The 24388-nt window shown below is 44.4% G+C and overlaps 1 protein-coding gene across 2 annotated transcripts in view; it reads right to left on the bottom strand.

Annotated features, from left to right (window-relative positions):
* Positions 1–24388, bottom strand: part of PGM1 (phosphoglucomutase 1) — a 332168-nt gene that overhangs the window by 60899 nt on the left and 246881 nt on the right. For both annotated transcript variants that reach the window (XM_069642004.1, XM_069642003.1), the window contains exon 7: positions 7227–7342. In XM_069642004.1, coding sequence (XP_069498105.1) covers positions 7227–7342 — 116 coding nt within the window. The remainder of the gene's footprint in view (positions 1–7226; positions 7343–24388) is intronic.

Here is a 24388-nt window from a genome sequence, read left to right on the forward strand (position 1 = left end):
GATTGATAACAAATAGTGTTGATAGCCCTGATGATGGACGGATGTCCGAAATGCATTGGCAATAATTTTGAAACACTGATTGGTTAGGAATAAATAAACAATTGAAATATTGGAAATATTATAACAAAAATGGTGGATTACTTAATGAAGAAATACAAATTACTAATGAGAATGAATTGAAACCCGTTGAGGGGAGTGAGAGCGAGCTCACCCAGGGTTGGAAGTTGTTCAGCCCTATTGTATGGATATTGTTCCTGAAACACACATTTCAAAACACAAGTACAATAAATCCTCGAAGTACCAGCCTGGCAGTAAAATGTCCAAAGTCGATACACAATATACTGTATGGAGTCATTTGTAAAAACAAAACCAGAATTCCCAAATTGACCATGAATGATCTGGAAGAATCAAATCGCAAAGTACAAACAAAGTAACAGTGTCCAAAATAGCTGACAAAGTAGGATCAGCAGTAGTAATGAACAAGAGACAATCTCTCTGCACAAGCCCAGAGGCATTTTACAGTCTGAACAGCATAGTAAAAAATTATTTAAAAAAGATATTCTATTCAGAAATTAGAAGAATCCCATACAAAGGTAGATCAAAAACAGGAACTCCTATTATCAGGTCTAACACTCCAGCAAGAACCCAAATACACACACAGAGTTCAATATTATGGTCCAGCTACAAAATAGGTCACTGAGGTCAAAGTGATATTGGACAACATTAAAATGTTGTTACTGCATCCTCCAGTTATATGAGAAAGTCAGGCGAATATCACCAATTGAGGAGAGGCTGAGGGTCAGGCAAAGCTAAGTGATGGAACACTTGGAACTGTAAATGTTGAATCTCCAGATGCCTCTGCCCTCGCTTGGGCAGGTCACCAAGGATGAGGCAGCTGCCTCCGCTCAGGTCATCGCCGGGGGTGATCTGTTTTAGGAATAAGGAGGCAGTGGGCCCCGATTTCGATTCATATCTTAACACGTCTAACCAGGAGAGTAAAGACATTTAAAAAAAAAAAGAAAAGAAATCAGCCCCAGAAAAGATTCTAGATTGAGAAAACAAGCTGGTTTGCTCACCAACTTTGGGAACAGAACACGTCGGGTGCACAGGCTCCAGCATTGTGTTTTAAAGAAAATCACCTGTCTGTCTTTACTTGGCATGAGAGATCAGCACTGACAATCAAGGATGTCCTTCAGCTATATCAAATCACTTCGACTTGTGGGTCAGTCAGTTGACGCTTAATCTGGCATGAGATAGCAGTACTTGTGTATAGGATGTTGAACTTCCCTTATTCTAGCAGTGCCTAGCATGCGAGGCAAGATCTAGCAAATCATGACTATGCATTGCATGGGATCCTTCAACAGATCGAAGCTACCAATGTGATGAAATGACACTTGCTCTGCAGGGGTACAGGAGAAAGTAGTGGCTATAGCCCTCAATCAGCCTCACACTACTTCACCTCTTTGGTAACATGGGCTAAGAGCAGGGTATGCTCTTCAGGGGGGGTGTGAGCTGACGAGAGAGCAAGTCCAACCCCATTAGTACAATGGTGCCAAAATAAAAAGAATGTCTAGTCAAGATAAAACACTACAAACCAAGCCCTGGAAAAGAAACCCAGAGTGCCCTTTCACATCAAAGATCTGCACTCTAAGTTGATAAGCAGAGATATTCAGGCAAGAGACGGAATGCCAATTGTTCAAGCATATGTCATTGGAAGATGTTTAAAGGGACTTAAAAGTCACTCTGGTCTTATAAAATGGTCATAACCAGAGTGCCTTGCCCTTCAGGAAGTAGGGCGGTGGACATGAAGTTGTAGCAAGACAATGGAAGATCTCCCTCAGGCTAACGCTCCCCTATGGCTACTCCACCATTTCCCAGGTCTCCCGACTTCAAAGGGACTCCATTGGTCAGCAGACAGGTTTGAGTGTGGCTTTATGACAGTGCTGCCTTAGAAGCAACGATTATAGAGGATCTACTGGGGAGCGTTCCTGTGCCCTGGAAAAAGGTGTTACCCTTCCTGCAAAAGGATCAAAGAGGCAGCTTCCTGGCCATTGTCCCACATGGCAGTTGTGGAGCCATCCAGGCCGAGTAGCTAATACATGTCAGCCGTCTCATAGCTGAATCCCTGCTCACAGAACAAACACTTCAATGATATCAAATTGTTTCGGCTCTATAATCATGTGACCTTAGCAGCCACCATGACACAACCAAGCAGGGCTTATAGTCAAAGTTAAACTTGCCACTAGGCCAACTAGGTTACACAATTCTCATTTGTGTCAGGCGGTGCAAACAGTTGAAAAGCCACCTCTGCCTGCAGTCACTGTCTTCCAGCAGCAATCAGGAAGGCAAATGTGACCTTTGACCCTGCCCTGTGCCACTGCAAGACTGGTGCTGAAGGCTTCAGACTCTCTCAGCAAACGTTTGCACTATAATTATGGTATGGAGCATTTATGAAAGTGGGGTCCAATTAGGAGACCACACTCTCCTTTCAGAAACCAAATTACCTGCATCATTTTATTTACTAAAAAACAAAAGATTGAGCTAGCCCTCACCAGGTGAAATGCGTCAAAGCCAGTAACTGGCATTAGGGAGTTTTACTGGTATAAGAAAGCAGTGTTCCTGGTCTAAAATGGTTCTTCACAGCGTGCCCTTGGCATACAATAGCTACACCCATTACGTACCGAGGGCGAAAAGTAGATATGGATAAAGACAAACGCCTTCTGCCCACTTTCGCATTAATTATTTTACTAACGATTAAATGTCATTCTTTTTTTTCCTTTTGTGGTGTCACTTCCTGGGAGGTCACCAACAACTGTCATGACATTTCCTGTGTTACTATTAGGGCCAAAGGTTCTGGAAGGTCACAAACTGGGTAAACATCAGGTATATGAGGTCACTTCCACTGCCCTTGATTTTGATGAATTTGAATCCCTATAACCGACGAACTGAACAGGGAACTCATTGGGACAATTGCTACTAGATCCCAGCTATACAAAGAGGCAGACTTGTCCTCATGGAGGGTGTTTCAATGACATTCCAGAGTATTAGTTATGTTGCACTTCGAGGAAGTGCTAGAAACAGTACCTCCTTCGGCCAGGCCCAATAGCCAGGAAAACGCGACGGAACAGGTGGTGGCTATGCCAAGAGAGACCGATTGTAGATTAGACCTGCAATGGGTCCAGGACAGCCCGCTCCAAGCAGGAGTGCAGAGAATGGCAGGAGCCCTTGAGAAGGGAAGACCTACAGGGTGTTCTAGCTCAGATACTGCTGGCACATCTAATGCCACTAGTGGCAACTATAGACGTTTGCCTCCTAGAGAAACCCCTGTTTGGGGGACGGGATGTCAATTGCTGCCGCCTGACAAATGGTTGAGCAGAGAAAATCCAACAAAGAACTCCTACGGCAAGAGGGCCAACTACAGGCCTTGCCTTGGTAAAACACCTAAACACGAACATTTCAACATAGGACAGGCCAAAGGGGCTGGGGCATTTAAACATACCAGGTCACTCGTCTGAGGGATAGTTGAGAGTTGACGAGCCAGGAGCTTGTAGCTTCATTTAGGGATTGACCCGTAGGCTCGGACACTAGTCGCCATTAGAACAGGTACTCACTTGATATACATTAGTCTCCCATCCTGACACGTTTCTCTTTTTCTTAAAAAGAAAAACCTCTCTATTTATAGTTTTGGCTATTATAGCTAGGCCTTTCAGTGCCACCCAAGCTGAAACTATTGTCATGGGAAGTGAAGATGGAGAGGCGAGATGTGAGAAATGACATGCAGCCTTTGGGCGTTTGGTTATTTACCTACGCCTTGAGCATCCACGGGCATGCTCGTCGCAGATGCCGGTCTCACTCTCTACCTGCCCATCCCCACCAGAAACACTTCCCCAATTGGATCACTAAGTCAAGCGCTGCTTTTTAAGCAGTCTTCTGAAAGGTAATGGCAGATAAACTACGGCTCCATACTTAACAAAACTGTCTGAACTTAGTGTGCCTTCAGCCACCTGATTTACAGGCAGTATGTGTGCCCATGCAAGAAATCCCTGTTAAAAACAAGCATTGGCAAAGCCAACAGATTTGACTCATGGATTGGCATTATATGGGAATTTGACGTTATATGCCCAGGAACTAACAACATTTTCCAGCTGGTGCCTTCTTATTGACAGATAGTACCATTATGGCACTGCACATCATTTTGCTTTTCCCTTCAGTCACTCCACCCAAGCCCTACAACTCGCTAGGATGGAAGACTAGTTTTTTTAAATGTTTATTTTTGTCATGCTTCTGGCAAACATCAGTACATCTGCTAAGAGGTTTTTAGAAGTAAAATATTTCAATTGAAAGGAGTTTAAATATTCTTTCACCTAAAATATATAGTTTCAGCATGATCCGAGTCTATCTAATTAGATGTCTGAAAAATTGTCAACAAGCTTCATAAAAAACACTAATAATACTTAAAAACTTGATTTCCTAGGATGGCTTCCTTGCAGACTGGCAATGCAACTATGTTTTATTTATTTATTTTGCATTTGTTAAGCGCACTAAGCCCCGGGGCATCAAGGTGCTGGTTACAGGAAATTGCAGTCATATATTCAGATCATAGGCAACAGAAGACAGTTGGATATAAACTGTGGTAAAGTCTTACGTGAATAGTAGAGTCTTGAGCGGTTTCCGAAAAGCCCAGTAGGATTGGACTCATCTTCGACTCTGGGGTGGTTTACATTTTTGAAGGCGATGTTTGTTTGTTTTATTATTTATAATGCGCATCATACCCAGGGGTAACAGGGCACAGCAGTTACAAGTATATGCAAGGCTTAGTTACAACAGAGTAAGGTATAAGATACCTGTTTAAAAGGCATTAATTACAAGAAGGGTATATACAAATGAAACAGACAGCTTATTGAAACAGTATATACAAGAATTCACAGAGGTTTATAAATATTTCCGGGTGGGCAGAGATAAATACAAATATTACAGGCAATGTGTAGAGAGTTGTAGTTACCACAAGGGGTGTAACCGGTCGGGAGGAGCAAGGAGGGATGCATTGCATACAGGCATAAGATGACAAAAGTTACTGTAAGGAAACTGGAGCCCCCTGCTCTTTTCTGTTTGAATCGTCGGGTGAGTTTGCGAGTGTGGGAGGGTCAGGTATGCCTGGGTAATTGTGCTTTGCATAATCTTTGAGCAAGGTAACTAGGGGCAGTGTTGGCGAGGCATTTGTGGGTGATGGTTAGAGATTTAAAGGTGATGCCCTGGAGTATTGGGAGCCAGGGCGCCTTTCCTCTTGCCACTGATGTCTTTCCGCCTCGGGAGGTTTAATGCAGCTCTGAGTGCATTATTCTGGATTACCTGAAATGTTGTTCCGCTAGCAGGTGCCTGCAAAGACGGCATTGCAGTAATCCAGTCTGTAGCGGATGAGGTGCGTGCACAATAGTGTGGCAGCTGTCAGTGGACAAAAAGGTTCTGCTGGCATGGATTAACCTGGTGTGGTGTGCCGCAGAGGAGGATATAGTGTTGACTGGCCTTGTGAGGGACAGGGTGCCATCTAGGTAGACGCCCAGAGTTTTGACCTCCCAGATAGAGATGCCGTCTATGGTGAAAGCGGTGTACGCTTCATCCAGCTATAAGAGTGATGCATGCAAGCCGACTAAGAGAATTTCCGTCTTGGAAATCGTTCCCAAGTCTTCGATGCTTCTTCGTGCATCTGTATGCCTTCTAATGTGCATCTTATGCTGGTGCATGCCTGACATGCCATTTAGATCTGCAAGTCTTCCATGGCGCTTAATGCACTTTTGTGCACGTGGAGGCTTTCCATGGCGTTAATCCTCTTTTCTACCCCAATATGATGTCAATGCATTTATGCCACCTAGGACCATCATTAACAGTTTAGCTGTAATCTGGTTGTAAACCCATGTGGAATGACCTCTAAACCGGATGATCGTTATCGCCACTCAGTCTGTGGCATTACCATGGGATTACGAGTGGCTTTATGGTGGAGTAAAGCCTCACTTTGGGTTTCCATAGGACTCAGAAGGATTTTCAGGGGTTAAAGTAGAGTATTGACCTCCAGCAAAATGCTGTAGGTACATCCACTTCCCTATCTCCAAACATAGAATTGGGGGGATGCGGTAATGTAGTGGTAAAGTGGTGATACTGGAATTACCAATTTACCATCGTTTTTACTGCACCGCCAAACTCTTAGAGGCACGAGTCATTGCGTGAATGCTGCTCCATGTTCTTCATGGGCCATTCCAGCAATGTATCAGTATCGCACAGAGGGAATATTTATTTTTGCATTTTTAAAGTGCTCACACAGCCCGGGGGCATCAAGGAATATGTCTCTTAGTTGCGTATTTATAACGCAGACCCGGGGAATCGAACCTGTGTTGCTTCGTGTCATCTTGTTTCCAAGGCGAGCACGTTGCCGCTGAGCTATCCTCCTTGTAATACCTGGCTTCTCACTGACAAAACGTGCTGCGTTCAGCTAAAAAGAAAAATAATATATATATATATATATATAAATCTGTCCTTCAGTCTCCGCTACACAGTGCCCAGCATCGGAAACTATGCAGCCAAGTCTGTTGACATCGATCAAAAAGTAACTGCCTCCTCTTCCTTTCCAGGAAACGAGCAGCCCATAACTCCGCCAATACCCTGCAATGTGGTTAAGTTGTTTGCAAATCTAAATTAAGATAATAAGTCTATATTTTAATTGCGTAATAAAACGTCCCGTACCAACCCTAAAAACACTCTCCGATGTACTTGAAGACGTAATCCTTCATGGAGTTCCACTGTCCAGGGTGGAGGTCATTACAGTAATCCAGCATCCGACTAGGGAAATTCATTGCGTAAAAAGAAAACACAAGAAATGTTATTCCGACCACCAGAGTTGCAGAGCTGGGTCGGAGCTGCAGTGTGCAAGTATTCCCGTAGGATCCAGGCGAAGGCAAGCACAGGGGCCTCCCGCTTCCTGCCGAGGCCGGCGAGCAGGCAGTGCTGCTCACAGGAATCGCTCACAACCCCGAAGGCCTTCGCCTGAAAGTTATTATGAACAGTTTATACTTGGGGAAAAAAGGAAATAATGTGGGCATTTAAATAAATGCACCATCGCTAGTACCGTGTGTTCTCAGTGTTACTCTAACATCTAACACTTTAAAGTGTACTCTGTGTGCGGTGAATACAAACCGATTAAAAACAGGATTGGAAAAAGAAACGACAGAACTCACCAGTACCAAAACTTTCCTCGCCACAAAGCGACAGCTTGTTTGCATCCATCAAATTTCCAAAAAACTTCCAACCTGTTGGAGTTTCATACAGTGCAATCTTTGTCGCTTTGGCTACCCTGGAAAAAGAAACAAGAGAGTTACTTCTGCACAGGTTACTTACATGCAACACTGATGAGGACTGCACAGGTTTTCGCAATGTTTAGACAGTAGATGCCTGCAGGGTTACAAGTACTTTTCTATAGCAAAGTCTATTTTTCATGCAACGATTGGTTATGTTGAATGATCCTGTTACTTTGTTTTAATTTGTTTTGCTTTTTTAAAGGCTCCCAAATTGGTTTCCGATTTCTCCATTTACATGCGAACCAACATCAACAATTCACAAAATTAACTCTTAAAACCTCAAAATTGTGTTCGACATTAAAAAAGGTCTGGCCGTTTGAGAAATTCAACCAAGCTCTATAGGACATCCCTTTCCTCATTGTGTAGCTCATTGCATCACTACATGTCCTTAGTCAATATTTTTTTAAAAGTTTTTAAAAAAGGGGTCTGCCACCTTTGACGCTCCATAAAAAGTGAACAGATTAACGGGAAATGAACCAAATCTTCCTCGCAGCCTGTGTAGCATCTGCACACGGTGTCCCCATATTTCCAGGTCATCTTCGCAGTAGGAGATTTATTCTAACTAGAAGTAGGTGAGACTAACCTGGCTAGGTCTCCTTGCTTACCCTGCCGATAATTTGACCGAATAAAGGTTATTCATTTTCTTCATTTCTCAATCCTTTCCCCATTGACATGCTTTCCTCCTTAATTCCTTCCCTCAAACTGTTTTTATTCATAAAATAAATTTACCTCACAGCTGCCTTTAAAAAAACCAGGCTCTACACAAATGAGTTGCTGCGTGGTGCCATCTATATTTTATTGCCATCTGGGCTGAAGTAGCAATAGTCCATTGTTTAGTCTGATTAATAGAAGGCCATAAATAATTCTCAAAAAACAAAAACACAAAAAAACGTAAAATCTTATATTTACTTCTATACTTCCCGAATCCCAATACCAACCTTCGAGCACTAATACGAGTTCCTGGCTGTAGTCCTGCCATCTGTCTCAATAAATGATTTGGCACAGTTTCTAATTCCAGACATTTACTATGTCCCCAAATTTCGCTCCCGTAAAGGCCCCCCCAAGACAGATTGTTATTCTATATTAGCAGGGGTGCATTTGCAGGCTTGTGGAAAAGGTGTGGCTGGTCTTGCGTCATCAGAAAGTGCCAACAGAGGGATAGTTCTTCCGTGGTCACTCAATGGTGGGGTTCATTGAAAGACTGATGGGAATCAAAATGGCAGCCAGCAAATGTCCTACAATCTCACTAGTCTGCATTGGTCATGAAGGGACTGAGTTTAAGGTGTGCAGCGGAGAGATTTTTAGGTCTAAAAACCGGTCCTAACATTTACCATGACGTCAAGGGCATCTAAACAATGGCCACATTCACATAATGAAACCATATTTTTAAGGGATATTTCCCTGGAAATAAAGGCCAACCCTATAACATGTGTGCAATTGGTAGTATATTTTAATTTGTGAAATAGGATTAACTGATGCAGTTACTAACTTTCAGATTATGTAGCTTCCTTTAGTGGCTCAGTAGTTATGCTCATCATCTTGGCTGACATTCTGTCAGTCTTCTAAGTTCTATTCAGCGTGAGAATCATTAACAGTTCATGGATTCTTCTTGGTGGACTGCATCTGTTCCTCGCACACAAACATCTCATTGACTGCAGAATGGGCTCTGGAGCGCATGGTAGTACAGCCAACGGGAGCCATTTTTCGTCACAGTCCTCCTTGTTCCATCCATGTGCAATGGGCTCAGCGTCCCGTTGCCCGTGAATCTTGGTATCAAGTCATGACTTCTTAGTGGACCCGTTGCAAGAACGAAAGCGATTTCTTGTAATCAGTAACTTATCGCAGCTCGTTTGGTAGCACTAGGGCCTATTTGCCAAAACATTACTAGAGGCAAAAAAATAAAAGGGGGTGCTAAGAAGCAGACTAGTTGGCAAGGCTAGTGTCAATGCTTGTGGCATGAAATGGCCCAACTACCAGCTGTGCATAGATTGGATTTCTACAGCTCGGGTCACCACCAAAGAGCCCCCTCTGCCTCCACCTCTCATGCTGACCTGTCCCATGAACAAGAGGAGGTCACCAATTGCTGCAGAGTGCCCCCGGGGGCCTGGATATGCTTTACTCAGATTCCCATCCCCCCCACCGCAATGATGGTACCCATTCCACACCCATGTTGCCATCAAGGTTAACATGGCATTAGGAACATGTAACTAGATAGTCCGTAAAGCTTTGACCTGGCTATTGGCCCATGGCAGGCGCCCTCCATCACCAATAAGTAGGCTACGTGCCATCTCCTGCACGAGAAGCCGGCTTCAGGAGACTTGCCGTCATGAGGGTGAACCGAATGATTTAGAAGCTCCTGCTCAAGCAGAACAGCCCAAGGCAACCACAGACACTACCCAAATGAGTGTACAGCAGGTGGTTTGCAGAATTCTAATTAGGGTGAGTGTTGTAACAAATGAAATGAACTGAGCCCAATGTGTCATTGATTTTATCAAATCGTTACTAAAACTACATTGGTATCATTTGTTTTCCTTCCCTTTCTCATATGTGATTTATTTTACAGTCTGGGGTCATTTGCTTACAGTTTATGTACTGGGAATAATATTCATATAAAAACGCCAAAGAAATTAACAATATGCAGAGTGGATGCAAACAGTACCCTCTGAGACCATGCTGAGATACGCAAAGCACAGAGTTGCAGAGTCTCATGGTGTGCTGTTTGGATCAGGTAATGCTCACTTTAGTACAGTTGGTGCTCATGTAGTCCACTCTGCTTTTTTGTAGTTTGACTGTCTCAGCCATCTCCCCAACATGGCACAACCACACTACCACCCCCACACCAAAAGTCTGTCCTCACTCTGCCCTCACCCACACACTACCCCCCTCACACCACTAATCTGGCCCTACTCTACCCTTCCGCCCCCATGCCCCACCCAACCCTGGCCCACCATTCCCTCTGTGCAACTGCACAGGTCTGACCCACCCCTTTCTGCCCCAACCCACCCCTGAACCACCTACCCTGCTCCCATTTGGCCCCCAAACTACCCCCTCCCTAAAGCCCATCCACCCTTCTTCAACCCTTCCCCACACACCCACTCTTCCCCCACCGCATATCACTCCATTCAACCCCTACACCAACACGCTAAACCCGCCACTATAACCTGTCCCAATTGAACACCATGCTGTACTGCCAATACTGTCCACCCCTGCCCCACAACAATCTACCCCATTCCTCAATCCTCTAGCCCTACCCACACCTCCATAAAGCACCCTCTATTGCCATGTACCCTCAATTTGCCCCACTCAGAACACTTCGGTGATTTGGTGCAGTATAAAAGCTCAAACACTATCCATACCTTCCAAATCTCACCCCGAGCTTACCTATTCCTACCCAACTCACCCTAGCCCAGCCAGTGGCATAGCACAAAACTTGGGGCCCTCCTGTGAGCCATGCTGAACCCCCTCACCCCAGATCCGAAACAAATCACGGATCGTGACACTTTCAGGGCGGCCTAGATTACCACGCTTGCACAAAACGCTCCGGGGTATGCTGCACACTGTGCTATGTAAAAAGATATAACTATGTGTTTTAAAGGATTATACAGCACATTTCTGAGAAAAAATGGCTAAAAAAGGCAGGAGAGTTTGCAATTGTTTTGTAGGGTAACATCAATCCAAAAATCCAATACATGCAAGTCACCAACAGCGCACAGGAACATTAATGCTTTAATGAATGTATTGCTTTGCTAATAAGAATGCCATGTCACAATGATAACATGGCCAAAAGGCAATGGACCAGTCGATAAATGTAAAAACATTACAGTAAAGTATGCCAGGCCAGATTTAGACATACCTAGACTGGTTGCACCAAAATGCCAGTTGAAGCAATAACACTCATGGCTAGACACTTGTGTACAGGCGCGATATATATATATATTTCAGTGAAAAAACTTTGTTAAAAGGGACGTTATGGTTAAGTTGCGCTGATAAAAATCTATGAAATTCAGTGCAAAAACTTTGTAAAAGGGACGTTATGGTTCCAAGTAAAACCGAAAAACCCTTGAAATTCGCCAGTTATGGTAAACTAAGCAACCATAACTCGTGCCACCACCGTGCATTGCTAAGACTAACACCAAGGACATCAAAGATGACATCACAAATTGTATACTTACTGTTTGGTCTAGTAAGTAAGTATACAATAATAAGGAGAACCATAGCAGCACCTTTGTTCCTTATACATTTGTTTTTCACCCAAAGTTATAAGCAAATATGAATGTGATATGCTGCGGTGGTTGTTGCCACCCAAGACTCTATGCCCTGGCAACAACCACTGCAGCATATCACATCCATAGAGTCAAACATTTCAACTATGGTTTATGGAAACTTTTAATGTCTGTGGACATTATGAGTGTTCTTAGAACACTTTCAACTTACCAGCGAACAATACGAACAGTGTCCTCAGAACAACCCCATTTTGTTTATTTGCGAACATTTCAGGACACCGCGAGTGTTCTTAGAATACATTCAACTTGACAAAGAGCAATACGGACAGCGTCCTCAGGACAACCCCATTTTGTTTATTTGTGAACATTTCAGGACACCGCGAGTTTTCTTAGAAGCGTCTTCAGAACACCACCATCGTGTTTATTTGCGAACATTTAAGGACACCGCGAGTGTTCAACAACGTCTTCAGAACACCCCCATTTTGTGTATTTGCGAACATTTCAGGACACGGCGAGTGTTTTTAGAATACATTCAACTTGCCAGCCACAATGTCATGAGCACTACTTCCGAGGAGCCAGGACTGGCCCAGCGCCCCCGGAAGCAGACCTTTCTTCCACATCTCCGGACCCAGCAGACCCCTACAGGGGCCCTTTGGACCGTATCCTGGCGCCTTTGGCGCCAGGCTCATAAAGGACTTCAGTCCCGGCGGCATAGGCGCCGGGCTCATTTTGATAAACTGTGTAATAATGCTTGGGTGGACTTACCTGAGGCAGACCATGCTGCATACTTACCCAGAACAATCCAGCCTGGCTGAAGTCTCCAGCCATCAGGACTGGGAGGAACTATTTCCTCTATTCAGGGACTCTTTTCTTACCTGGGTGGGGCCGGTGGAAGAACACACACCTGAAGCACTTCTCTGCTATTTAAACCATGCCCGATGGAATACACGTGCTTCGTGTTATTCTGCATCAGCAGCAGGACGCTCACTGAGTCGGCTCCTGCATCCTGGCTCCTGACACGCCTGCCAGCACCCGGAACACCTGCAAACAGACAAGAAAAGAGAAGGCGAGCATTAGAAATTACTTACCGGAATCCGGCCTCAGCAATCCTACCTCCGACGATCCTGCAAAGGAAAGGTACAAGATTAGCAGTGCTCTCAAACGCTCGCAGCCACACCGCCTTGCCTTACCCATCCGTGGCCTCGCCGAACTCCACCGCGGCCACGACGCCGGCAGCATCTCGGCACCTGAAAAACAGAAAAAGACAGTCATTAGAGGTGCCCTCTCTAAAGCGGCCACATTTCTTCCACTTACTTACGTGCCTCATCACGCGCGACATCGGCTGTGTCGCCGGCAGCATCTCGGCACCTGTAAGCAGAAAAAGACAATCATTAGAAGTAAGCAGTCGCTTTTCTTTCACTTACCTTCCTCCACCGCGGCTACGACGCCAGCTACATCCCAGCACCTGCATAAGAGGAATACATGGTGAGCACTAACTAAGCACGGAGAACAAATACTCACCAAGACACTTACCAGCTTTAGGTTTCTGGGCCCCGGCTCCTGTGGAGAAAAGACACTCATACTTACGGCTCCCGTAGGAGAGACGAAGGACATAGTGTCCGCAACTATTTCCCATCCAGTGACGTAACTGGATTCTACGCACCCCTGCACCTGAAGCAGGATGGAGAGCTCATCTTTACAATACCTAAGGTGAGAGCTCGCAGAAACCAAGTTGGGGGTCAAGAAGAGTGAGAAACGGGAGATTGGTGGGAACACATATCCACCCCTGCTGGTAATCAATCCCTTTTCTTCCACCTGCAGAAAACTTACTCTACAAGCCAGGCAATCCAAATTCGGAGGCCCCGTTCAGAGCATCTTCCGGGCCCTGCGCCTCACGATAAAAGAAACGGTAGCAGTCCTGTTCGGGTCAGCGTCTCTGTGGGAATCAGGTGAGCGTTACACACAACCCCCCATTCATATTTGTGAACATTTCAGGACACAGCGAGTGTTCTTAGAACACATTCAACTTGACAGAGAACAATACGGGCAGCGTCCTCAGGACACCCCCTACGAACATTCCCCGGACACCGCGAGTGTTCTTAGAAGCGTCTTCAGAACACCACCAACTTGTTTATTTGCGAACATTTCAGGACACCGCGAGTGTTCTTAGAACACATTCAACTTGCCAGCCACAACCCCCCCATTCATATTTGTGAACATTTCAGGACACAGCGAGTGTTCAACAACGTCTTCAGAACACCCCCATTTTGTGTATTTGCGAACATTTCAGGACACCGCGAGTGTTCTTAGAACATATTCAACTTGACAACGAACAATACGGACAGCATACTCAGGACACCCCATTTTGTTTATTTGTGAACATTTCAGGACACTGCGAGTGTTCTTAGAACAGTTTCAGTTTGCTTGCGAACAAAACGGACACATATTGAGTCCTCAGAACGCCCCCCATTCAGTTTATTTAGAACATTTCAGAACACCCGTGATGTCCGCAGACAAATCGAACACAAAAAGAATGTCTAACACATAAAAAAACACAACTTTCATCCTATCTCATACACTCCCACCCTCCCCAAACACTCCTACGCACCAACACACTCTACTAAATACAAATTTTGAACAAAGTTTCACTGCACTGTCCGCGGACGACCGCGAATCCAAGATGGCGGGCGCTACCGAAAATCTGACACGCTTCACGCTCCATGCCGTCCAATCAGCGAACACGTTGCATATCCACGAACATCACGCAAGCCGATTGGCCAATCAGGACACTGTCCGCGGAGCAAACAGGGAAGTGTGTCCGCGGACTGAACACAGATATCACTAATTTTTGTTGACCTACTTTTTGGTCATTTTAAAAAAAACTACTGGACGGATTTTCACCAAATTTGCAAAAGCACGCTTTCGGGACCAAGTCGCTGCTCCTGGTCCAAATTTGGTGAAAATCCATCCAGCGGTTTGGGCTGTTGACGCGAGCAAAATTTTGTTCCCATTCAGACTATGGAAAAAAAAAGTTTTGGGACCCCCCTATAACTTTGCCCCCCCCTGGACGAATCCTCACCAAACTTTGCAAAAAAATTCAGTGACCCAAATACTTTTTTTCCAAAGTTTGGTGAGGATTCGTCCAGGCAGAGCGAAGTTATAAGCCGCCCAAAAAGTGCTCTTCCTATGGAAACACCAACTTAACCATAACTACATGGCCACTACCGTGGCCATGTAATAAGATGCCCAGAAAAATATACAATGCCACAGTAAGAAACGGCTAGACTGGCAGCACCCAAATGGCAGTCTAGCCATGTAGTTACACTTAGCAGGACTGCCTCATCAGAGATGCCCAGTTAAAAAAAAAAAAAGTCAAGCCAAACTAAGAAATTACGAGACTGTCTGCACCAAAATGCCTCTCTAGCCAATAACATCACATGTCATGTCTGCGTAGCTTGAAAAAGGATGACCATTTGGATTGAACGTACATGTACTTGAGTGGAGGGGAGCCCATTAATTCAAAAAGAAATGGTTTCTTTTTCAAATCAGTATGACTTCATAAAGAAATTATTTCCGTTAAAAGTCCGAACATTAACGGAAATCATTTATTTATGAAAGCAGAGTGACTTCAAAAAGAAACTATTTTTTAAGTTATAGGCCTCCCTCCCCTCACCCACATGGGGGCCTCCAGCTTGGAGACTTCCATGTCATGGGGTGGGGGCAGCCCTCGGACTTCAAAAATAAATAGTTTCTTTTTGAAGTCTCCGTTTCAGAAAGAAATTGTTTGTTACAGCGTCACAGAGATAATGTCTTCATCAAAGTAGTGCGACTTAAAATAGAAACGTATTTTTGTTTAGAATTTTTTGTTGTGGAATCGTTTTCCTTTTTGAGGGGCATGCACTGGCGTGACGCCCTGCATCACAGGCGCTACAGGGTCCCCTGCTACGCCAGTGAGCCCATCCTAACACTACCCAACTCTAGCCCCAGCTTCCCTGTTTTACCGCTGTCCAACCGTCGTTCCATATCCCCTACCGCCCCTTCTGATATGCACCATCTCACCTCTGCCAACGTCCTAGCTCACCCATTCCTACATGCTCATCCCTGCCTAACATCCCATGTTCGCTCACCCCCTTCTCTCCACCTGAACTCACCCTTATCCCAACCACCCTAACTTACCCTCAAAATCATCATGCTTACCGTACAATTTTCAAACACTGCGTTTGCTTACATATCAGTAGTGCACATAATAAAAAGACTTGCCTGCACTTCAGTGAAGAAAGACTAGTCTATTATTAATGCTATTTTTTCTGCAAGTACTAATTTGCAGACATTTTTGTAAATACTTGCTAAGTAGAGTTCAAGTATTTACTGCCTTCTAACCAATTAATATGAAATGCAATGAACAACCACAACTGCAAAAACCATTGGCTTCACCAATGTTTTTTCTTATTTTCCTAGTGAATTTCATGCCAGAAAGGTGTATTCAGTGCCATAGGCGTGTCCTCAGTCACTGTAGTGAATGCTTTCCAGTGTGGCATTTTACATTTCCCTGACAAAAATGCATATGAAATCAGATCCAGCCAGATGGGAAATGCATGTACTGCAGAAGTCTTCTAGGAACCTAGGAATGTGAACAGCTCTGCAACTGAAATGCACAAAGCAGGACTCGGGGGAAGGGAGGGTGGGGGATGGGGAGTTCCGTGTACCTTCTTAAAGTAAGAATGAAAACATACCGCGTTCTGTAGCTTGTCTTGGAGGAATTTATGACATGAAAAATAAATGTTCATGTCTGCCTCTTCTTGCATACTTAAAAGGCAGTCCAAGGGCCAATGTGAGGCAGACCCCTCTGTACACAAAAACAAAGTATTTTGTGGCCATTGGTGCATGCTGAAAGATGTCTTCATGAACTCAACTGTGGATGTTAGTGTATCGAGTTGGCTTCTTCATACCAACATTAGCTATATTTGGGCTGTCTGCGACTTTGTAGAGGGATTGGCACAATTCCCTGGCACATCTTTTGCCGTTTACACTTTAGCAAGTGCTCCTTGTATGTGCCAAACAGGAGCTGTATTTCATCATACTCAAAGTACTGTTTTAGAGTTCGTTTGAATGCTTCAGCCATCTCTTTGCAAATCTGAAAGCCTTCCGCCTGATCCAAAGCTTGGACCTCTGCTGTGCCATCAACTGCAACCACCAGGTGGAGTATTGGCAGTTGATGTTGGATTTCTTGGATTGCGATTTGTACTGCTGGCTTGCACTGGTGGTGGGATGACTTCAAGATTTTCATCAAGTGTGCTTTTTGGCTAGTACATGTCTAATTGCCTTCAAAGCTCTGCTGTACCTTCAAGCCGCTTCATCCGCTCCAAAAGTGCACAATGGAATATTAGTTTTCCTCACAGCCTAGTTTTCGCCAACTCTTGCCATGTTAAAGACCCAACTTTCAAAACACTAATTTCTGCAAGAAAGTATATAATGATCATGGAGTAAATATGTAATGCAAAACATTGCTTCCACTGATTAAATGTGTGAATTGCAGTCACATTTAACAGACCTTATTACTTGCAACAAAGCCTCCACTGTTGCCATTGCGAGGAGCCAGGAATGAGATGCGTACACAGGAGCCACGCTTGTTGTTACAAACTTTTATTAAAGCAAATGGGGGTTGGAAAACACCTCGCTTTCCCAAGGAGGCGTTTCCCTACCTCAACCAAAACTAATGGGTCTGTCTAGTGTCCAAAAAAAGTTATGTTCTATGTCCATAATCCTATTCTGGCCCCTACACTATAAATATACTCAAGTGTACAGGAGATCGTCTCTTGATTTTTCCAAAATGACCAAATGTTCAAGTTCAAAACAAAAGTTCAAATTCAACGAAAAGTTTCCAATGAACAATGTTCAAAGTTCCAGAGAATAACTTCCTTCCCCAGATTCCTTGTTCCAATGCTAGAAGTTCAAAACGAATAATTAGGCTCCAAAAGGATTACTCTCTCCCCTTGGTATCCTCGCTTTTCATGGGTACCAGTTCCCTTGCCCAGGCTTTGTCTTTACCTTTTTCTGACATGTTACAAATCCTGATGGACGGTCTCTTCGTAAGCACTTTTTCTTTATATACCTTCACAACAGTTCATAATCTCAAGCGCATGCCCCTCCTTGAGATTCCAGGAGACGTATTGCTCTCTTGATCTTAACCTGGTATTTTCTCTTGCCAGGCCTTGTTACACAACCACTAAATTTTATCTTCACCTGGTACACTTCCCTGCCAGGACTTTACCGCTTTGCTTTTGGCCTCTTGTTGCCTATTGAAGAAGATATTAACTTTAATTGGCAATCCGGTAACCCACTTGCGTTCTTCAGATTCACTGGGAGCTTCTGCGCCACCCCCCCCTTTGGTTTTCTTCCGACTGCAGAATATCTATAGAGCAGCACCTGTTTGCTGGTAACACTTATTCTCGCAGGGCTTACCGGTTGTCTCCAGCCTTTCCTCGCTCCTGTCTGCGTCTGAATATTGACACTGTGCATCCGATTAAACGCTGTACCCTTGCCGTCTCCTTCTGTGGTGCAAGGTTCCTGCTGCTCTTTCTCTCAGTGGGAGCTGCCTGCACCCAGGCTTCTTTCATCGTTCCGATTCACCTTCACATCGCCTACTGCGGTGGGTCCTCCCCCAGCCTGGTACTCGGCGTTACTGTGGTTTGCACTGCCATTCAACATCTGCAGCTCTCCTCTCCACTGCTCCTTCTCATGGTCAGGTGTAGCTGGGCTGTAATTGAACTTCCCAGCTTGCTTAGCCGTCTTCCAACAACTAGACCGCAGCGTCGGTTTTCCGGGCCTCACAATATTCATTACTATTCGATTCTTCCTTTTATCAGTGATCATGAGATCATTTCCCCAAATGGTCTTGAGGGAGTGGATACCAAACTTCGTTGGAAGTGATCTGCACTACTCACTGCTTCTTACTCATCCCAGTTGTTGATACACTATTCCTCATGGGGGTTTGGGGAGTAACAAAAGTAGATCTACATAGAGCTTGGGAGGAGTGCAACAGTATGCCATTAATGCATGGGGGACAGAGAGAACATCCCTGAAAGGAAAAGGCGATATGTGGTTTCCTCCAACAATTTCCTGTTCTTTCCCCGAGATGCATCTCCCCCACACATGGTCCTCCCTCATATACCTTCCCGCATGTTCAGGTAGCCATATAGAGGGAGGTTTCCTCAGGGAAAGAAGTGAGGACATCATCTGATTCATCACACCTGCTAATCCTGCATAATTTTAAATGTTGGGCAACTGGTCCTTGAACTGCCAAACATCTTAATTTCTACAGGCATATTAAATTTGTTCGTAGTTGTTAGCAGGTCTTCAAGCCTTTTGTTTGCAATTCTTCTAACATCATTGGAATTTCTGCACATGATGCTTCTTGAAGAACATTTACAGGGAGAAGGCAAATTTCTTAAAAACTTTAGAAACGTTTGGACATTGTCGGAGATCAATGCATCATTAATCAGGATAGTTTTTTGTGGTGAACTATTCAATATACGTTTAACATACAAGGTTATACACAGATTTTTCATGACCTCACAGTTTCATAAATCTGTGTCCAAATGATCTGTGGAAGACTACATAAATCTTCCATTCACAAATAACAGTGGTACATAGGCTTCTCTGGTAATGTTCCCATCCAGCACAGAATTATATTAGCTAATGGTGTCTCACGCCTGAACCTTATTATAGTCTTATCAAGGAAACAAAGCCATGCATTAGCTTCACCAAGAATTTGCTGCGAGTTTCGGGTCATGTCATTTAGCCAATAGCAAACTCTACCTTTCTGTTAGGCATTCCTATAAAAGAGTTTGATAGCTTGAAAATACACATTTGAACCAGAAGTCTGCTGCTTTGTCACAAACCGTCCATGTAAACAGCGTTTAAAAAAAGATAACACTTCATGAGGTATTGCTTTTGCATCTATCCTGTGGGACTTATTGCGAAGATGATTTTCCATAGTAATTTATTAGCCTGTGTGAAGAATTCTGCGGATCCCTCACTAAAACTCTGCCTAAAGTCTCCTCCCAGGTGGCCAGGGGAGGGCAGACGTTTCTTGATCCCAACCCTGGGGCTGCTGTACTGTTTATGGAGCACCCGGGTGGAGACAAGGCCCAGGGTAGTGAGGAGATTTCATAGGATGAGGCACAGTATTTTTAGTCCGATAGGGATAGTCTTACCACTGTGAAAGAAGAGGTTATGGCTTACTATCATTTTAATATCTCTCAGCCTCCTGTTAAAGCTAAAGTGGTAAAACCCAAGATTGTAATACCACAACACATACCAAAAGAAAAAATCTTTTATATCCCTAAAACCAAACACCCTCCCAAATACCAAAGGTACGCTGCAAGGAATGGGGACAATATTGCCTTCTCTACACCTTCTTCCTCTAAGAGTGAAACCTACAATCTTCCTTTTAAAAATACTAAGGGAGTTAAAACTACCCTTAAATGTTTATCAGAAGTAGGAAAAAAATGAAATTGAACTACATGTCCTAGAATCCCTTAGGGACTGTTACGAAGAAGGGGACAGAAGAGGCATGTAGAATCAAAGGACAGGGATGTAGGCCTAACAGCTTTGTCGAGGTCAGGCAATTAACATTAAGAGCCTGCACCTGAAATCAATTGCCCCACCTAAGAGGCATAAATGGCTGCAGCAGGAGGGGGAAGATAGATGGAGGTGGAGTAGGAAGGCTGACAGTAGTAACAGGAGAAGAGCACAGTTCATGAGGAAGTGTGATCACTAAAGGGACGCCGGGACAAGAAGAAAGCAGATTTCACCTACAAGTTCTACAGAGTCCTGTGTTCACAACCCCTGTCTTGCTGTGTCCTCACTGTGAGACGTGCGAAGATTAAAGTATTCCTAGGTGCACCTAGTGGCTGAAATTGCAGAGCCGTGATAGTGCTATACCCTGAGGCCCGTGTGCAGAAGCAAGCCGAGGGACAGAGGAGTGTAGGAGACTCCCCATGGTTAAGGCCAGACCGGTGACATCTGTGCTGCAGAGGGGTGTGGGTCCCAAGAGTGCCTAACGAGGTAGCAGAAGGTCAGGAAGTGGCGGCAGCCAGCAACCGCATCGCTCCTGGAGCCGGTGAGTTATGCTCTGTGTTCAGGTTCACTTTAAAAACTTTGACGGTAATGGTTACCAGCTCACATAAGAGTGGGAGAGAGTAGAAGCGGTTCGTCATTGTTAAGAGTCCTGCGGGCAATGGAAATATATCACGCACGCGTCTAACACAAGCCAGAGCGCTTGCGTATACAGACAAGCTTTTCCTTTTCCATTCAAACCATTTACTGTTACTGGAGTGGTTGCATGTCTCCAATTATGAAGGGGAACGCATTCTGAAAGTTGGCTTCAAGGTTTCCGAGTGGTTTACAAACTGTTGCAAGACTTCTCATAAAAGAGGTTGCGTGTGACCAATTGTAGTTCCCGACCGGAGACAGAGGTATACATCTGTGCTAATAAGGGGGAATACATTTTCTTACAGTTCTTTAAAGTAGATGGTCTTCCTTAAAGAATGATTGGTGCTGTTTTCTTGACTGCAAGTGGAAGGGGAACTTTTCTACAGAAAGCTGAAGAACTGTTACCAGTGGAGTTTTGTTTGGTGAACTTTTATTTCATTTGGAACCTACAAGAATTGGCTCAAGACTTAACTTTTCTCTTGGAACATTTGAACAATTGACTTTGAACAATCCCGGGGAAGGGATCTAGCCAGGACAGGTGACGTTCATCCAAATCACTGGTTGTTGGTTATTCATTGTTGGTTAGTCATGTTTTTGTTTTACTTTTAATGCTTTGATGTTTAGTGTGAAGCCCAGTTTTGTTTATGCTAGGAGTAATCCCTTTAGACGTTAAGCTAGGTAGGGAACTTCCTGAGAGTAGGTTTAGTGAGGATTAATTTTCACTTTGTTGTTAGTAAAATGTCTAATAGTGAGAAAAACACAGTTGTCTGCCTCGCATTACTTACCCCTCACACCTGATGAAGACTTAAAAGATTTAAATTGATGTCGAAACTGAATCTGGCAGGTGAAATAACAACATAAAGGATTTCAAATTAAATGGGTTGCGATTGATTCTTGGACACTGGATTGCCAAAGACTAAGTACATGTTGACTTCATGTAAAATGGAAAATCAATGTAATGCTGGGTCGAATTGCATTGCTTTCTTCTCCAGTTATATTTCCAAAATGCTCTGGGGTTTATAATCTTTTAATCAGGAGACTGGGCTTTGAACTAAAGCCTACTTCTGTTGGCTTCAACCCAAAGATAAATGAAAGTCCACACTGCTTAAGGACTTGTATGGATGATGGTTCATCCATCTGTATTACACCCTACAGAACATCAGTCAAATGGTTGTACCTCAAATGGATCGTAAAATTGAATTCTTGGAGAAAAAAATAAATATATGTGAAGGTATAGGACACCAATGCTGAAACTACATAGCCGTATACTATACATATGGACATTTGTTTAAGAAGTCACTGGCTTCATAATAAATGTTAGGACCACATAATTAGGCTTGAAAATGTCTTTCAAATAGGAACTTGCAAATATAACCCCCTCCATAAATAAAGTAACATTGTACACTTTATCTACTTCAGTTTGAGGACATTTTAAATACCACACACACCATAGAGTGACACTATGGAAATTATTAATCTACAGCTAGTTTGATGACAAACCCAGTCCCACATTTTCCTCACTGAAACAGGCAGGGAGAACTTTATACATGCAAACATGATATAAAGTAAAGCTATTTACATAAAAGGAGGATAGCAAACGGGATAAAGGTTTGCCCCAGAAATGAGGACAGTTGACACTTTGCAGGTTTGAATCCCTGCAGCGCCAAATCTGTCTTTCCTCACTTGAAGTCTATAAACCAAGTACTCTTCAATTTGTATCACCACCTATTAGCAACAGTAGCAGGACACAAGGCCCGAGAGCCAATCAGGATACAGGCCACCCGGTCAATATCCGTCAGTAAGCCGGTCATTCCCGATGGCCATGAGAATTCATTCTACATGGTGCTCAAGATGCCTGCCTGATCTCCCCTATACCCCCCTGCTGCATTCTACAGTGTCCACTTCCCCCTCGTCTGTGCAGCAGCCATTATCCATTCAACAGGCTCTTTCAACGATTCGCTTCTGCCCATGGCCATACATGCCGCCCTAAAACGGAAGAAAATGTATGAAAGCTACAAGGTCGCATCCATTGCTCAGCTGCCAGATCTAAAACTGGACTTCTTTCACTGTGTCCCAAGCGTCAGCATAACCCCCTTCACCCAGCCCCAGTGACTGATGCTAAATAGCACCATCACCCTTTTCCCGGATGAGCAGTTTGGGCAGATACGTGATCTGATTCCAAATTAAGCGCCCTTGCTTAGCTCTAGCTAATATGTCAAGCTTTTGGGCATATAACTACTGTATAGCGAGTGGGAATTTCTCTATACAGGACAAAAGATGACAGCTTCATGCCACTTGTAACTTGTGGAAGAAAATTGTCCCGTGAAAAGCTTGGGCCCAACTATCGTACCACACCTTGGCAGTCCAATATGATGAAGCACCATACTTTTGGAATCTCTATCCCAACCTATGTTCACACAGCACAACAGCACCCCTTTGTGCCAGATTTCTGCCTGTGCCCCATCTGCACTGTTAAAATCCGCACCACACTGCAACCTCGCGCACTTGCTGCCTGACCTTCGCCCATCCTTCTGCCTGGCCTAGCAATGTCAGGTGCTGCACGGCATGAGAGCGAGGCTCTGGCCTCGAAGCCTGGTCGCTAGGTGACCGAAGCCCCATTTGTTTCCACCACTTCCGCCGGCTGGCGGATATGCCGGCCAATCGACAAAGGCCTAGACTAAGGCCCTGTGTGCCCCTGTTCGCGCCTCGGCGCATGGCCAAAGCCCCACAACCCTACCCGTCAGCTTGTAACATCAGTAAGTGACCATCCTGCTATAGTTAATCATACAACACGTTGTGTCCAGCACAAATAATTATCGTGTCATCACAGCAACCTAGAACTGACTCTACCATGCACATAAACGATTTCTGCTGCCCAATATTGCCTGCATTGACCACAACTGAATATTGATGCCTAGTACTGCCCACAATTGATTTCTGCTGCCCAATATTGCATGCATTGACCACAACTGAATATTGATGCCTAGTACTGCTCGCAATTGATTTCTGCTGCCTAATATTACCTGTACTGACCACAATTGATTACTAATTGATTCCCAAGCCCACTCCATGCTTGCAACATGGCCAACCCAGAACACTCCCCCTCATCTCATATCGCTCCTACTCTATTCCAACCATCCTACACCACCAAACCCAACCCCCAAGTTACCCACATTAAAGCCACCAACCACACAACATGGCCAAGAACCACTAGCTCCAGAAACCAACTATTAGGCTTCTGCTCCAGACACTCACCCCAAACCTCACAAACCAGCCACGACCACTCATGCCTTTGGCCAGCCTAAATATGCTAAAAAACCTAGACCCACATTGCATGCCTAAGGCGCCACCCACCACTGCCACAAAAGAAGCTACCTTAACAAAAATCAAGGGAAAAGCAACACACATGACACCCTCAAATTTACAATGTGCACTGATCAAGGCCAGATCCCTTCCTGCACACGCCATCGAAATCCATGACCTAACCAACCTCAACATCGATATCCTAGCCATTACTGAAACGTGGCTACACAATGCTGCAGGCCCTGCCCGCTCATTAGCTATCCCTGAAGGATACACTATTATTAGACAGGACAGACCCAT

This window comes from Ambystoma mexicanum, chromosome 1q (assembly GCF_040938575.1).
Source record: "Ambystoma mexicanum isolate Mex_15411 chromosome 1q, UKY_AmexF1_1, whole genome shotgun sequence".
Classification (NCBI taxonomy): Eukaryota; Metazoa; Chordata; class Amphibia; order Caudata; family Ambystomatidae; genus Ambystoma; species Ambystoma mexicanum.